At 43.8% G+C, this 15,121-nt stretch overlaps 1 protein-coding gene and 1 long non-coding RNA gene across 2 annotated transcripts; one reads left to right on the top strand and one right to left on the bottom strand.

Moving 5' to 3' along the window:
• Window positions 1-1,986: 1,986 nt before the first annotated feature.
• Window positions 1,987-13,722, top strand: POLB (DNA polymerase beta). The gene is made up of 14 exons (XM_036396775.1): window positions 1,987-2,105; window positions 2,183-2,240; window positions 2,345-2,411; window positions 4,099-4,173; window positions 4,612-4,670; window positions 5,355-5,404; window positions 6,373-6,424; window positions 7,404-7,458; window positions 7,549-7,621; window positions 8,556-8,626; window positions 9,338-9,424; window positions 10,259-10,323; window positions 11,163-11,302; window positions 12,384-13,722. The coding sequence occupies exons 1-14, from the start codon at window positions 2,045-2,047 to the stop codon at window positions 12,476-12,478; spliced, it is 1,008 nt and encodes a 335-aa protein (XP_036252668.1). The 5' UTR covers window positions 1,987-2,044; the 3' UTR covers window positions 12,479-13,722.
• LOC129046960 (uncharacterized) lies at window positions 13,711-14,572 on the bottom strand. Its single transcript, XR_008508872.1, has 2 exons — window positions 14,122-14,572; window positions 13,711-13,982 (listed from the first exon to the last, which is right to left on the bottom strand). It is a non-coding gene; the product is annotated as an uncharacterized LOC129046960 (long non-coding RNA).
• Window positions 14,573-15,121: the final 549 nt, after the last annotated feature.

Here is a 15,121-nt window from a genome sequence, read left to right as displayed (position 1 = left end):
TCTGCTGGCTCTCAGCCTTCCAGCAGCCCTGGGTGTGTGTCACTGCTGTCCCCAGCTCCACAGGGGTCAGTGCTAATTCTTTTCCCTGCATCCCTGACAGGGGGGATCCTGCAGCAATGCTCCTGTACCTGTGGGGGTGATGCTGGGCATCATGGGCACAAAATCCATCCCATCCCAGAAATCCATCTGGGTTGGGCACACACCACTGTCAACAGCCATGCCCTCAGTGCTGAGGCTGTTCACCCTCAGGGCTCTCTCCAGAATGCAGAACCCACCACCCTGTGGCCCCTCTTGTCCTGCTGTGTCACAGGCTCTGTGTGACATCACAGTCCCACCACTATTCAAGATCAGACTTGTGAAAAATGATGCTCTGAGCCCTTGAAATGAGGCTTTGTGCCACAAAATCATAAGCCTTGGAGCTTATGAGTGTGGGTTTGTAGTCCCAGAGAGTGGGTTTGGACCTCAAATCTATTCTTTGGTCTGCCAAATGTGGGCTTTGGGAATTTAAAAGTAATGCTCTTCTCCCCAGTTTTGAGGCTTGCATTACATAAATAAGGATTTGGGCTTGGAAAGCTCAGTGTTGAGTCTGAGAAATAATCAACCATAATCTTTTGGACCTTGAAACTGTGTTTTGACCTCTACATTTTTCTTTTTTTTCCTTTTTGTTTAAGATAGTATTTCAATAGAGGGGTTTCATTACCCAATGATTTCTTTCTTCAGGATCCCATTGTGAGGCACCAGCTCTTAAAGCAAGCAGAACTCACTGTTGTGCTGGAGGTTTGTAAGTCAGGGAAAACAGAGACAATAAAATACAGTGAAAAAGATAAATGGCTTGACTTTAGAGACGTTTAAGGATCACTCAGTGCTTAAACCCCAGTGAATTGATGAATGCTGTAGAGTCCTCCGAAACAACTGGGACACAAAATACCAGATGACAGGATAAAATTGGCTTATAAAGTGAGCAGTATTGTGATTTGGAGTGACCTCAAGCCTCCTTAATCTTTAATAGCAAAACCTTTCTGACACCAAGGAAAGCATGATGGATCTTTTATGGCATTCATCTGCCTCTTGAAAGATGTCAAAAGCTACTTGGGAGAGTTTATCTGACTCCAGTCTTAAGTGATCAGAGATGCCAAGAGGATTAAGGAGGGAATTTGAAGCAGTCAGAGGTGTTATATTTTGTATATTTTGGGAAGATAAACTAGACATCAAACCCAGTGATTTAAAGTCATTAGAGAGAACCTTAAAGCAATTTGGGAGGGAAGCAAAAGTCCAAGTCACAGCACACAGAGAAGTCTGGGGTAGATAAAAAAAAATCTCCATGCCTGAAGTGACAGCTGAGAACTCTCCTGAACCTGGTTATAAAATGGTTATAAAAATAGTAATACAATTAGAGTAATAATAATTTGGACAATTTGAATTAGGACAACATGAGACAACAAAGAGTCATCGTCAACTTCTTCCTCTGAATCCTGACAGCGCCTTCGAGGCGGGAAGAAGTTCGTTTCTTCTGATAAGAGGGCAATAAATTCTTTTTCTCTGAAGGATTCAGGTGTCCTGTGGCTGCTATTTCGCTGCGAGTCCTTTCTTTAAAAAGAGTATCCTACATAGCACCGTTTCTATTTTAACAATTTTTATAACCTAAAACTATATTTAACACACTACTTAAGAGAATTAATACAGCCTTACTTTCTAACACAACACGTATAATATTCATTTGAATATTTGCCAAAAGCCAATCATAAAATACGTGCATTTTTCACATATTTGTTGTCTCACATCGTCCTAATTCAAACCGTCCAAATTATTATTGCTGTAATTGCATCACTATTTTTATAACCATTTTACTATTTTTATACCGTACTATTTTTATACCATTTTATTACTACGAAACTTTTAAAAATTTTTAAAAACCACCAGGTTAATCACACCCTAGGGTGGCGCCCGCGCACCGGCACCGGACGCGCCGTGACGCCAACACCGGAAGGGCCTCGGTGCCATCGCTGCCCGCGGCCCCGGCGGCCGCTCCGCGCCGGTGCCGGCCATGAGCAAGCGCAAGGCTCCCCAGGAGAGCCCCAACGAAGGCATCACCGACTTCCTCACCGGTAGGTGTGCGCGCTCGCTCGGTCCCGTGGGTGGCGAGGGCCGCGGCCCGGCTGCTCTCACCGCGCTTCTCCCGCAGAGCTGGCCAACTACGAGCGCAACGTGAACCGGGCCATCCACAAGTACAACGCGTACAGGTACCGCTCCCTTCCCCTCACGCCGCGCCCCGCAGGCGCTGGGGCTTTCTGGGGAACGTGCCGGGCCCCAGCCCGTTCGGGCGCTGACCGGCACCGCTCCGCAGGAAAGCGGCCTCGGTCATTTCTCGGTATCCCAGCAAGATACAGAGCGGGGCTGAAGCCAAGAAGTTGGTAGGTGCTCGTGTCCGGGCTGCCCCGGGAGGATCTGGGGCAGCCGGAGCGGGGATGGGGGTTCCTGGGGTTCCTGGGGAGCGGGGATGAGGTGCCGGGGGTTCCTGGGGAGCGGGGATGAGGTGCCGGGGGTTCCTGGGGAGCGGGGATGAGGTGCCGGGGGTTCCTGGGGAGCGGGGATTAGGTACCGGGGGTTCCTGAGAAGGATGGGGGGTTCCTGGAAAGTGCTGGGGGCAGCTGGACCGGGGATAAGGTGCCGGGGGTTCTTGGGGAGTGTGGATGAGGTGCCGGGGGTTCCTGAGAAGGATGGGGGGTTCCTGGGAAGCGCTGGGGGCAGCTGGACCGGGGATAAGGTGCCGGGGGCTCCTGGGGAGCGGGGATGAGGTACCGGGGGTTCCTGGGGAGCGGGGATGAGGTGCCGGGGGTTCCTGAGAAGGATGGGGAGAGTTCCTGGGAAGCGCTGGGGGCAGCTGGACCGGGGATGAGGTGCCGGGGGTTCCTGGGGAGCGGGGATGAGGTGCCGGGGGTTCCTGAGAAGGATGGGGGGAGTTCCTGGGAAGCGCTGGGGGCAGCTGGACCGGGGATAAGGTGCCGGGGGTTCTTGGGGAGTGTGGATGAGATGCCCGGGGTTCCTGGGAAGGATGGGGGGCAGCCGGAGCGTGGATGAGATGCCGGCGGTTCTAGCGGAGCAGGGATGAGGTGCCCGGGGAGCGTTGGGGAGCGTCGGAGCCGGGGATGAGGTGCCCGGATTCCTGGGGAGCGCTGGGGGCAGATGGAGCCGGGGATGAGGTGCCCGAGGGTTCCTGCGGAGCGGGGATGAGGTGCTGGGAGTTTCTGGGGAACGTGGGGGCAGTCGGAGCTGGGGATGAGGTGCTCAGGGTTCCTGGGAAACAGGGATGAGGTGCCCGGAGCTCCTGGGAAGGATGGGGGGCAGCCTGAGCGGGGATGAGGTGCCCGGGGTTCCTGGAAGTGTTGGGGGGCAGCCAGAGCGGGGACAAGGTGCTTGAGGGTTCCTGGAGAGCGGGGATGAGGTGCCCGGGGTTCCTGGGGAGCGGGGATGAGGTGCTCAGGGTTCCTGGGAAGCATTGGGGGCAGATGGAGCCAGGGATGAGGTGCTCAGGGTTCCTGGGAAGCATTGGGGGCAAATGGAGCTGGGGATGAGGTGCCCAAGGTTCCTGGGAAGCAGGAATGAGGTGCCCGAGGTTCCTGGGAAGCAGGAATGAGGTGCTCAGGGTTCCTGGGAAGCATTGGGGGCAGCCCTGCTTCTGCCAGTGCCTCTTTCCGCTACCCGAGTCAGAGTTTGGGGACACGGACCAGGTGTGGCCGCTGTGGGGGTTTCAGAGCTGGAACTGGGCCTCCCATCTGAGCCTCTGCCTGTAAAAACGTCTTTGCCCTTTGCTGTCACTCCTTTGTTAATTCAGAGATCTTGAGCAATAAGAATCAAAGCCTTGTTTAAGCTTATTGCTCTATAAGCTTGATATAGCCCTTGCATTACAGTGTTTATGCCATTTATATTGTACCCTTGAATTCTTGTGCTCTTTTATGCTCCAATATTATATTGTGGTCTTGGATGCCCCATAGTTCTTTCTGGACTCTAAATTCTAGGGAGTTTTCCTTGCTTCCCCACATATAATGACTTTAAGTGATTTTTAAGTTAACTTGTTTGTACTCACCCCCCAATATTTAGGATGGAGTGGGTGCTAAAATAGCTGAAAAGATAGATGAGTTCTTATCCACTGGAAAACTACGTAAATTGGAAAAGGTGGGTGTCTTTCTCCTATTCTGTATTTCTCAATGCCTGCTTTTCTTGATAACTTGCAAAGTAGCCTGTTTGCACATCTCTGTTGTTGTCCCTGGAGTGTATGCTAAGTAGAAATCAAGGATTGAGCAGCTCAGCCAAAGCCTCAAAACTGCCTATTCATTAAAATATTTTAGCTTGCATAATCAGCATGTGCAGCTCTTCTGCCAGAAGTGGAAATCTGTCGTTGGAAGGCTCTGGAGTTTTGTGCTTTAGTCCTGCTCTTCACCTTAGCATGGCCAGTTGGGGTTTCCAGGCTCGTTACATGTGGCATTATTGTAAGGCCGTGCTGCCCTTGGTACTGTTTTGTAGTGAACCTCCAGACCAGAGCCTGACTGAGCTGTTTTATCTTCTTAAGGCTTCTTTGTTTGTTTGTTTATTGCACTGTTTTTGTTTTTGTAGATTCGACAAGATGATACAAGCGCTTCCATCAATTTCCTGACACGAGTCACTGGCATTGGGTAAAAGTTTCTTGGGGTGTTTTTAGGGCTTTTTTTTTCCCCTTCTCCTGTTCATTGGATAGACTTATGAGCAGAATTTGGATGATTGCACATAATGAAGGGAATGAGCCTGAGTTGCTGAGGTAATGCCCACACTGACACACTGTAGTTGTGTTTATGGGATTGAATGGGACAAAAGGGTGTAGAATGATGAATTACAGACTTTGTGGTAGAGGAGTTGGAAGTGGGAAACTTCCTGAGAGGGGAAAGAGAGAGATGTGGGTCAAGAATGGAACTGTGGAAGTGAGACTCTGGCCTCAGGCTTTTTGTAAAAGGAGAAGCAGAGCCTTGAAGCAGGCAACAAAACAAAAACAAACAGAAAAAGCCCATGAGAACTCTGCTGCAATGTTATCATGCATTTGGTATTACTGTCTGAAGCAATATTGCCTATTTGCTGTGACTTTTTTGAATTTCTTACAATCAGACATCACTGTGTAGTTACATCAATGCTAAAAAATGTGCAGGCCAAGTTTTAGATCTCTGCTGACCAAAAGCATCAACTGAAAATGAGTGTGCTGAAAAGATGTAAGCATCACAAGCAACCTCAGTCTTAGCCTTTAACAACCCACACTTACAAATCATGTCCTGCTCAGTGCTGTAAGATTCTTGCTGTTCCTGATGCCAGGTTGCCTTGTCTCTTTGCAGTCCTGCTGCTGCCAGGAAGTTTGTTGAGGAAGGAATTAAGACTTTAGAAGGTAAGTGTGAGCATGGGGCCTTGGTTCACACTCCAGTGATCTTCTATTCTGCCAAGCTGCCTCTTCCACAGGGGTGCTGTGGTAGCATTTATGCCCTAGGCTTTGAGGAGGGGGTGTAAAATGCTAAAGCCAGTGCACAGGCTTAAGGCATTTCATGCATATATTCATATATATACACATATTTCTTACATATATCCATATATACACATATTTCATACATATATATACACATATTTCTTACATATATTCATATATATACATATTTCATACATATATATACACATATTTCTTACATATATTCATATATATACATATTTCATACATATATATACACATATTTCTTTCATATATTCATATATATACATATTCCATACATATATATACGCATATTTCATGCATATATCCATATATATACATATTTCATACATATATTCGTATGTATACATATTCCATACATATATATACACATATTTCATACATATATCCATATATACACATATTTCTTACATATATTCATATATATACATATTCCATACATATATATACACATATTTCATACATATATCCATATATATACATATTCCATACATATATTCGTATGTATACATATTTCATACATATATATATACACATATTTCAGACATATATCCATATATACACATATTTCTTACATATATCCATATATATACATATTTCATACATATATTTTCATATAAAGCAAAGTATGTGCAGGTTACATGGAAGGTAACAAGGATTTTGGCTCTTTGGTGCTCTGTTAAATCTTGTTGGAAATGCTCTGTCCATTTGTGGTCATCCTATCAGCTGCTGTGTAGGTAATTTGAAATTCCCTCCTTTGAGGTTGTATTCCCCATACATATTCTTTATGTGCACCATCTTTGCATTGATAGAAATTCACTGTAAGATTTTTGCTCCTCAGTTAACTGTTTTTTTGGATTTTTTTTTCCTAGATCTAAGAAAAATCGAGCACAAGCTGACCCATCACCAGCGAATTGGGCTGAAGTAAGCTTTCTTGGGTACAAGTGCTTGGTGTTTCTAATGACTCCTCCAGACACCAGGCTGGAATGGAAGGTTACACAGGCTGAGAAAGGTCCTCTCTGTGCTCTACATGCCTTTCTGCAGTCATTTGGAGCTTTTGTTTCATTTGGCTTGGAAGGCTTGGTGTCCATTCAGAGGGAAGTTAATATCCAGTGGCTTGCTCAGTTAGCTCCTGGAGAATCAATCCCTTTAGTGAGGCTGTGGAGTTGTTCCTTCACAATCTGCATAGAAGTGGCCCAGGCTGGTTTTTTATGTGCTGTGAGCAAGGTAACCTTTGCTGTCTGAGCTTGGGAGTGCTGTGCAGAATGTGTTTGTCCCTCAGGATTCATCAGCTTCAGTGCTGTTTGTTGGGTGCCTCTTTGCTGTGGTGGTTTTGGAAGAGCTACAGCTGTGTTTGTCAGAAGCTGCAAGTGAACCAAATAAAGCCAAAAATTCCTTCACTTGCCCTCTTTTTCTCCACAACCAAGCAGCATGCTGTCAAATTTGAGTTTTACAGTGGAAGGCAAATATACCTGGAGCTGTTTTTGAGTTGGGAGCTTCCATTGAGCTCCTTCCAACACAGGTCAGCTCTGAGCCTGTTTGGGGGACCTGCTCCTCCTGCTCACTGGTGGGCTGAGTCTTGTCAGGAAGGTTTTGTATTTTCAGAGGGCTGTGTAAATATTGAGCACTTGGTTCTGTGGTAATAATTCTCCCACCGCACAGCAGCTCTTTGTATACAGTGGAAATGCTGAAACTGTGTTCTGAGCGTTGTCAAACTGACAGTTGTGAGTTTTTACTGTCACCTTGCAAGATTTCTAAGATGTTTAATGAGAGTCAGGAGCTTTCTGTGATGTGACAGTAGTGTAAGTTAGTATTCTTTCCTCTGATATACACTTAATTGACTAAAATTTTAAGTCAATTACCCCTACCACTCCTTCAGACACCTCTATTTTTATACTTGCAGATACTTTGAAGATTTTGAGAAAAGAATCCCGAGGGAAGAAATGCTGCAAATGCAGGTAAAAAAATCTCATTGTTAAGAATGTGATGTACTGATGGCCAGTGAATGACTGACCACCTCTAAACACTCTTCTTTCCTTTTTACATAGGAAATTGTGCTCAGAGAGGTTGAGAAACTGGACCCAAACTATATTGCTACAGTCTGTGGCAGTTTCAGGCGAGGTTGGTACTCTGTGATCTTATCTTTATTTTGGGATAACAAGCACGACAAGTTACTCTGTGTGTTGTTCTTGCCAGGCTCCATGCTGCAACCTGGCCTTTCCTGTTAGTCTTGTCTTGTCTTGTCTTGCCTTGCCTTGTCTTGCCTTGCCTTGTCTTGTCTTGTCTTGTCTTGTCTTGTCTTGTCTTGTCTTGTCTTGCCTTGTCTTGCCTTGTCTTGTCTTTCCTTGTCTTGTCTTGCGTTGTCTTGTCTTTCCTTGTCTTTCCTTGTCTTTCCTTGTCTTTCCTTGTCTTTCCTTGTCTTTCCTTGTCTTTCCTTGTCTTTCCTTGTCTTTCCTTGTCTTTCCTTGTCTTTCCTTGTCTTTCCTTGTCTTTCCTTGTCTTTCCTTGTCTTTCCTTGTCTTGCCTTGTCTTGCCTTGTCTTGCCTTGTCTTGCCTTGTCTTGCCTTGTCTTGCCTTGCCTTTCCTTGCCTTTCCTTGTCTTTCCTTGCCTTGTCTTGCCTTGTCTTGTCTTTCCTTGTCTTTCCTTGCCTTGTCTTGCCTTGCCTTTCCTTGCCTTGCCTTGCCTTGTCCTGTCAGTTCATTGATGAGACACCCACAGAAATCCTTGCTTCTCCCTCCTTCCCCCATAAACAGTAATATCTTCTAACATGAATTGTTTGCTTTGTTTTTACATTAACAACATTTGTGCTTCGTTGCTGTAGAGCACAGCAAGAAATTCTTGGGTATTTTCTTATGTATGGAGAATATAAACTTCTGATGAAAGAACAAAATTCTTTTACTTTTAAGATTATTTTTTTGTTTTGCTAATACCTCTCGTAGTGACCATTCCCTGCTAGAAAACCATGTTTAAGAGAAGAGGTAAGATGCATATCCAGTGACATTAGTGTACTTTGCCACACACAAAAGGATTTTTCTTTGCTTCTTTCTTGCCTAGGTGCAGAGTCAAGTGGTGACATGGATGTTCTGCTAACCCATCCCAGTTTCACATCAGAATCATCCAAACAGGTGCTTTTCTCAGGTGCCACAGCTCAGAGCTGTACAGTGCATAGAGTCTCAGACTTGGATTGCAGCTTTTTGTGGTTTTGTATTGACTGTAATACTGAACTTTTCTCTTGGATTGCCCTGTTTGTTTTGAGGAGTTATAATTTTGTATTCTGTTGTGTTTCTCTTGCAGAACTAGTCAATATGTTTATTTTTACCCTTCTCTCCTTCCTCTTCCTGTCACACATATTCCCCCAGTCCCTTGAATTCATGTGCTTTAATAATGCAGAGCTGTAAAGCTGGATTAAAGCTAGACTGACTATTTCTTTATGTACCATAATCATTTAGGTGATAGGAAACCATCCTGCTGCCCCTGTAATCTTTTGGGACCAGCTCTGAAGTGCTATTAATGACAGTGTTGTGTGTTTTTTCTTATGTTCCCTCTATAGATGTGTTGTTTAAAAGCTGAATTAGATTTCTCATTTCCAACTAAAGGTGATCTCATGTGGGTCTGTTGGTGGAAATTGTTTTCATCTTGCACAATTGTAATTTTATTTGCTTTTTCCCAGCCTTATTGTTACTTTTTTTTCCTGTTTGGGTCAAATTTCATGTAGAATAGTACATATAATTATGGTGATGTCCTGTACTTATAGGAGCCTCTATCTAGTAAATATAGGTAAGATATTCTTGTGATTTATCAAGTAATTTCTCCTTCTTTCTTACCATTGTTCCTAGTCAAAACTTTTGCATAAGGTTGTAGAACAGCTGGAAAAAGTCCACTTTATCACAGATATGCTGTCCAAAGGGGACACCAAATTCATGGTAAGAGCTTTTTTGGTGGTGCAGGATGTTGTGGGGGGGTTACAGAAGCTGGGGTGAATTCCCTGCAGTGCTGGAGCTGGGGGGGTGATGGGTGTTTGGTTTTTTAATTCTCCTGCTTGCACCTCATAGGAATTCCCTGCAGGTGACTCTTGGGGTAAGATTTCAGTATTAGAAAGTGCACAGATATTTGTGTAGTTCTGAAGCCTTCATCACATAATGTCAGCTGTGTCCTGGAACCTCAGCACAACATCACTTCTGTAATTGTGTCCTCAGGATCTTGGAGGCATTTAGCTGTGATCTCAGAACTGTGTTTTCCTGATTTTCTCTGATATATAATAGACTTCTGTCTCCTTTTGTGTCAGTTTTGCTGCAGAACAGATTTAATGGATAAGCTACTAGGCTTAGGACATAATAGGGATTATGTGGAATGCCTAAAGCAAGTAATGAATGACCAAAACTTTAATTTTTTAGATTCCATGCTGATTTTTTTTAGCGCAGAAAAAAAGTGCAGGACCTTTTTTTTCTTAACCTGCTGATATTTGTGCATACTGAAAAGCCTGATAATAATAATGACAGGGAAATGAGGATCCTTCCTGGTGCAGTAAAAATTTAAGAAGCAGTTATATGTTACACTGCCAGTGTAAAATAGTGATTCACTGTATTCTGACATCTGGCTGTTCTAGTAAAATATTTCTTCCATTCAGCAGGGATTTAACTTTGCTTTCCAGCATGGCTGAGGATTGCTTAGAGGTCCTTTAGGGGTGAGGAGGTAAAGATGATTCTCAAATCTGTTTAATTTCACCTGAATTTGTTGCTTGCCTTATTTCCTCACAGGGTGTCTGTCAGCTGCCAGATAAAGAGGATGGAACAGCTTATCCACACCGCAGAATTGATATCAGGTACATGCAGATTGATATCAGGTACATGCAGAATTGATATCAGGTACATGCAGAACTGATATCAGGTACATGCAGATTGATATCAGGTACATGCAGAATTGATAGCAGGTACATGCAGAATTGATATCAGGTACATGCAGATTGATATCAGGTACATGCAGAGTTGATATCAGGTACATGCAGAGTTGATAGCAGGTACATGCAGAATTGATAGCAGGTACAAGCAGAGTTGATATCAGGTACATGCAGATTGATTTCAGGTACATGCAGATTGATAGCAGGTACATGCAGATTGATTTCAGGTACATGCAGATTGATAGCAGGTACATCAAAGTCCCCCTAGTTTAGCTGTCTGCTACAGAGCAGGCATTTGCATCATTTTTTTCATTCCAACCTCTACTTCATGTTCACAACATGGCATTTGCTGTGTTTCTAATGCCTTTGCAGTGTGGCAGCCCCTGGACAACTGCCAGTAATTGCAGCAGGTTATTAGCAATAATGCTGTGCTTCAAATGATGGTGTTCTGATAGAATGTCCGAATTGTGTCCTGTTTTATCATCCTGCTTTGGCACTGATTCTGTGCAGGACTGCAAGCACCATAACCAGGTAGTGGCTGAAGTTCAGTAACTGCTGGGGAAGGGTGGATCTGCTGAACCTTTCTTTCATATGCAGTTCCTTTCACTTTTGCATCTGGCTTGTGGGAAAATTAAATGTACGGAGCTGCAGAATGTGGACACATGAACACAAACCTACACGTGTCTGAATGCTGAATTTTAAATGGCTTGTTACTTCTTTGTGGTACATTTGTTCTAAGTCTTTGCTTCTACTTTTTATTCTAGGCTTATCCCAAAAGATCAGTATTACTGTGGTGTGCTGTATTTCACAGGAAGTGATATATTCAACAAGAACATGAGAGCTCATGCTCTGGAGATGGGCTTCACAATCAATGAGTACACGATACGCCGCCTGGGTGTTACTGGTCAGTCTGGGTTTGCACAGAGTGCTCCTTCTACTTCTGCTCCTACTCTTTCTACTCCTCCTTCTACTCCTCCTTCTACTCCTCCTTCTGCTCCTTCTGCTCCTCCTTCTACTCCTCCTTCTACTCCTCCTTCTACTCCTCCTTCTACTCCTCCTTCTGCTCCTTCTGCTCTTTCTACTCCTTCTGCTCCTTCTGCTCCTTCTGCTCCTCCTTCTGCTCCTTCTGCTCCTTCTGCTCCTTCTGCTCCTTCTGCTTCTTCTGCTCCTTCTACTCCTCCTACTCCTTCTACTCCTCCTTCTCCTCCTTCTCCTCCTTCTCCTCCTTCTACTCCTTCTGCTCCTTCTGCTCTTTCTACTCCTTCTACTCCTTCTCCTCCTCCTTCTCCTCCTTCTCCTCCTTCTCCTCCTTCTCCTCCTCCTGCTCCTCCTACTCCTCCTACTCCTCCTACTCCTCCTACTCTTCCTACTCTTTCTACTCTTTCTGCTCTCAAAGTTATGCACTTTGTGTGATCTCTTTCAATTGGTTGCAATTGTTTTTTGGAAATACTTCTGAGAAATGCAATATTTTGTGGAATTTTTCACAGGGTCTTTTTGATACTGGGCACCATTACAACAAGAAGGGGCAGCCTACTTACACAAGGTTTACCTCTTTGGGCCTCCTAATCTACTTAAAGTCTTAGCGATTTAAAGATTTTTGTTTTCTTCTGTGCTGTGCACAGCACAGATTTGGTTTCCTGCTCTTTTCACAGGGTATGTCATGTCCTTCAGTTGCTTTGCTTTGGAGGAGAGGGGACCATATATACCCACACACACAGTTATAAATGTATTGAACTGCATAACCACATGGCCCCAAAGTTAATCCATTACCTCATTTCCTTTGACACCAATAAGAATCAGCATGCAAACAACAACAACAATGCAAACAACAAATTCTGCAGAGGGTGGGGAGGTTGTTCTGGGTGGGTTTTTCAGGTTGTTCTTTTTACCTACAGCAGTTTTGTCTTAATCTTGCCATGCATTTGGCATTTCTGAATGGTGCAGACTTTCCCACCTTTCAGATGTGCTGTGTAATTTGCTTGCAGGAGTTGCTGGAGAGGCCCTGCCAGTGGAATGTGAAAAAGACATTTTTGATTATATCCAGTGGAAGTACCGAGAGCCCAAGGAGCGGAGTGAATGACAAACTGCAGCTCTGGGTTTATAGCAACAGGGATGCTGGCATAGCTTCTAACAGAGATGTCAAAGTGCACAGCCTCACTTTGAATGCTGCTTGAACATTACTGATGTAGATATTACTGATGGCTAAAGCAAGTCCATGGCACTTGGACAGAACAGAATGTGTTGTGAAGATAAATCCCCTGAGATTTCATTTTTATGTAGTCACAGAAGAATTTGACCCCTAAATGTGATGTAGTCCAGTCCCCCTGCCATGAGCAGGGCCCTCTTTGACTAGAGGAGATTGCTTAGAGCCCAGCCCAGTCTGCATTGGATGTTTCTGGGGATGGGGCATCCAGCATCTCTCTTTGTATCTTATCTATATGTGGGTACCAGGATGAAGAAGTGCTGAGTATATCATGAAGTACTCCTGAAATTACCATTTTTAACTACTCCCTCTGTCTCCTCACACCTGTGCTGAGTGTCTTGGTGCAGTGCTGAAGCTCATGATGAGCTGCTCCTTCTAAAACCTTTGACTGTGGGCTGTATGCTAAGGTGGCCATTCTCCTGTCCATGTGAATTTTGTTCCTAGATATGTTTAGTATCACTGATTGCAGTGCTGTGTTTCATTTGGCTTGGTCTGATTAATTGATGCCTTGCTGCCACTCCTGTAGATTCAATCTGCCCCTTTTTTATATGCAAACCTCTCAAATCTTATTTCACACCTCCCCTTTAAGTGTTGGGAAGGTAATGAGTATTCTGGATGAGAGACAAGGTCTCTTCAGGAATGCATTACTAGTTGGATTTGGGACAGGAATTCTGCTGTTTAACCTAAATATTTTCAAAGCAGTAAACTCCTTCCATGAGTTACACAGCATGAGCATGGAATGTGTTGCTGCTACTGCATTTGAATACTTTGTCTTATTTTCATCTGACTTAAGCCTGCAGAACAATTCCATTTTCAACTTCTTCCTGTACAAGGAGAGTTGATCAATCTTAGTAATGGACATTACTGGCTGATGCTCTTACTTACCCTTTTAATTTCTTCCATTTTTCTTGGAAATTAATTAAAACTTAGGAGTTTTAATTATTTTCTGGGAACGTTCCCCAGTGCTAATGCATGTAGTAGTATGGAAGAAAACTAGAAGTTGACTTGGTGCTATGTAAAGTAATTTGATGCCTCATTGTAAAAATCTATACATACCTGATATATTTAGTATTTTCTTCAGTTATCAATAGGAATAAACCAATTGAATATTCCATCATCAATGTATAGTGGTGTTTATTATTTTATTTGCTGTAATTTTAGAAGATCAAAAAGCAATAACACATGTTTACCATGTTTACAAATGTTTCCTGGGCATTGCACTGATGCATTCTCCATCATCTTCAACAGCTGGAGCAGAAGATTAATTAGCTTTGGCCTTGCCACAGAATTTGTTGGCTTTGCAGTCTCTCCATAGAGCTGCCAGTCTCTCTCCATAAAGCAAAAAAAAGAAAAGGGCTTCTTCAGAGAGCTTGCTTGTTTTCTGTGAATTATATAAATACACATTCTGTGGGTTTTTTTCCATTTGCATTAGGATAATATGAGACAATAGAAACAAAGAGGTACCCAAGTTAACAGAGGATTAACCCCTAAAAACAACCACCTGTTGCATATTCATATACCTCATCCATGATGCATAAATTCCATTCCAACACAGGATTCTGTCTGGGCAGTGTCAGCTTCTTCCTCTGAATCCTGACTGCATCTTCAGGGCTGAGCAAGGTGAGAAGAAGTTCCTTTCTTCTGATAATGGAGCAATAAATTCTCTTTCTCTGAAAGATTCAGGTGTCCTGTGGCTGCTATCTCACTGCAAGTCCTTTCTTTAAAAAAACATCTTACATGGCATAGTTTCTATTTTAACATTGTGTTATCACCTAAAACTGTATTTAACACACTACTTGAGAAAACTAATACAGCATAACTTCCTAACATAACACATATAATATTCCTTTTAATATGCATGAAAAGCCAATCATAAAATACTCATTTTTCACAGTAGGTGAAGGCTTTGAGAGGACCTTTAGTGCCTGCTGGAGTCTCATACCGGCTCTGACAGGCTGAGTCCTTGCTATAAAAAAAAAGTATATTACATAGCATAGTTTCTATTATAACATTGTTAATACCCTAAAACTATATTTAACACACTTCTTGAGAAAATTAATACAGCATAACTTTTTAACATAACACATATAATATGTGTGCTATGTTAGAAAGTTATGCTGTATTATATATATATAATGTATATAATATATATTATATTATACATATGTTATATTATGCTGTATTATATATATTATATATAATATGTATTATATTTTATATAGCCAATCATAAAATACTCATTTTTCACAGCAGGTAAAGGCTTTGAGAGGACCTTTAGTGCCCGCTGGAGTCTCATCCCGGCTCTGCCAGGCACTGAACGCCTCCGCAGGTCTCCTGGGTCCCTTGGAAGCCCAGCTCGGTACCGCCGGCACCGGCTCCGGTTGCGGCACCGGCTCCGGTTGCGGCACCGGCTCCGGTTGCGGCACCGGCTCCGGTTGCGGCACCGGCTCCGGTTGCGGCACCGGCGGGAGCCCCGGGCGCGCCTCGGCCGCGCGCACGGGGCGGGGCGGGGCGGGGGTG

The sequence above is a fragment of the Molothrus ater genome, chromosome 28 (genome assembly GCF_012460135.2).
Source record: "Molothrus ater isolate BHLD 08-10-18 breed brown headed cowbird chromosome 28, BPBGC_Mater_1.1, whole genome shotgun sequence".
Classification (NCBI taxonomy): Eukaryota; Metazoa; Chordata; class Aves; order Passeriformes; family Icteridae; genus Molothrus; species Molothrus ater.
The sequence above is the reverse complement of the archived record's forward strand: the minus strand, read 5'-3'. Positions and strand labels throughout refer to the sequence as shown.

What these genes read in the sequence shown, in the direction of transcription:
- POLB (XM_036396775.1), top strand. Translation starts at nt 2,045, where the DNA reads ATGAGCAAGCGCAAGGCTCCCCAGGAGAGCCCCAACGAAGGCATCACC. An exon ending in AAGAAATGCTGCAAATGCAG is followed by an intron (nt 7,459 to 7,548) that starts GTAAAAAAATCT and finishes CTTTTTACATAG; the next exon opens with GAAATTGTGCTCAGAGAGGT. An exon ending in CACCGCAGAATTGATATCAG is followed by an intron (nt 10,324 to 11,162) that starts GTACATGCAGAT and finishes TTTTTATTCTAG; the next exon opens with GCTTATCCCAAAAGATCAGT.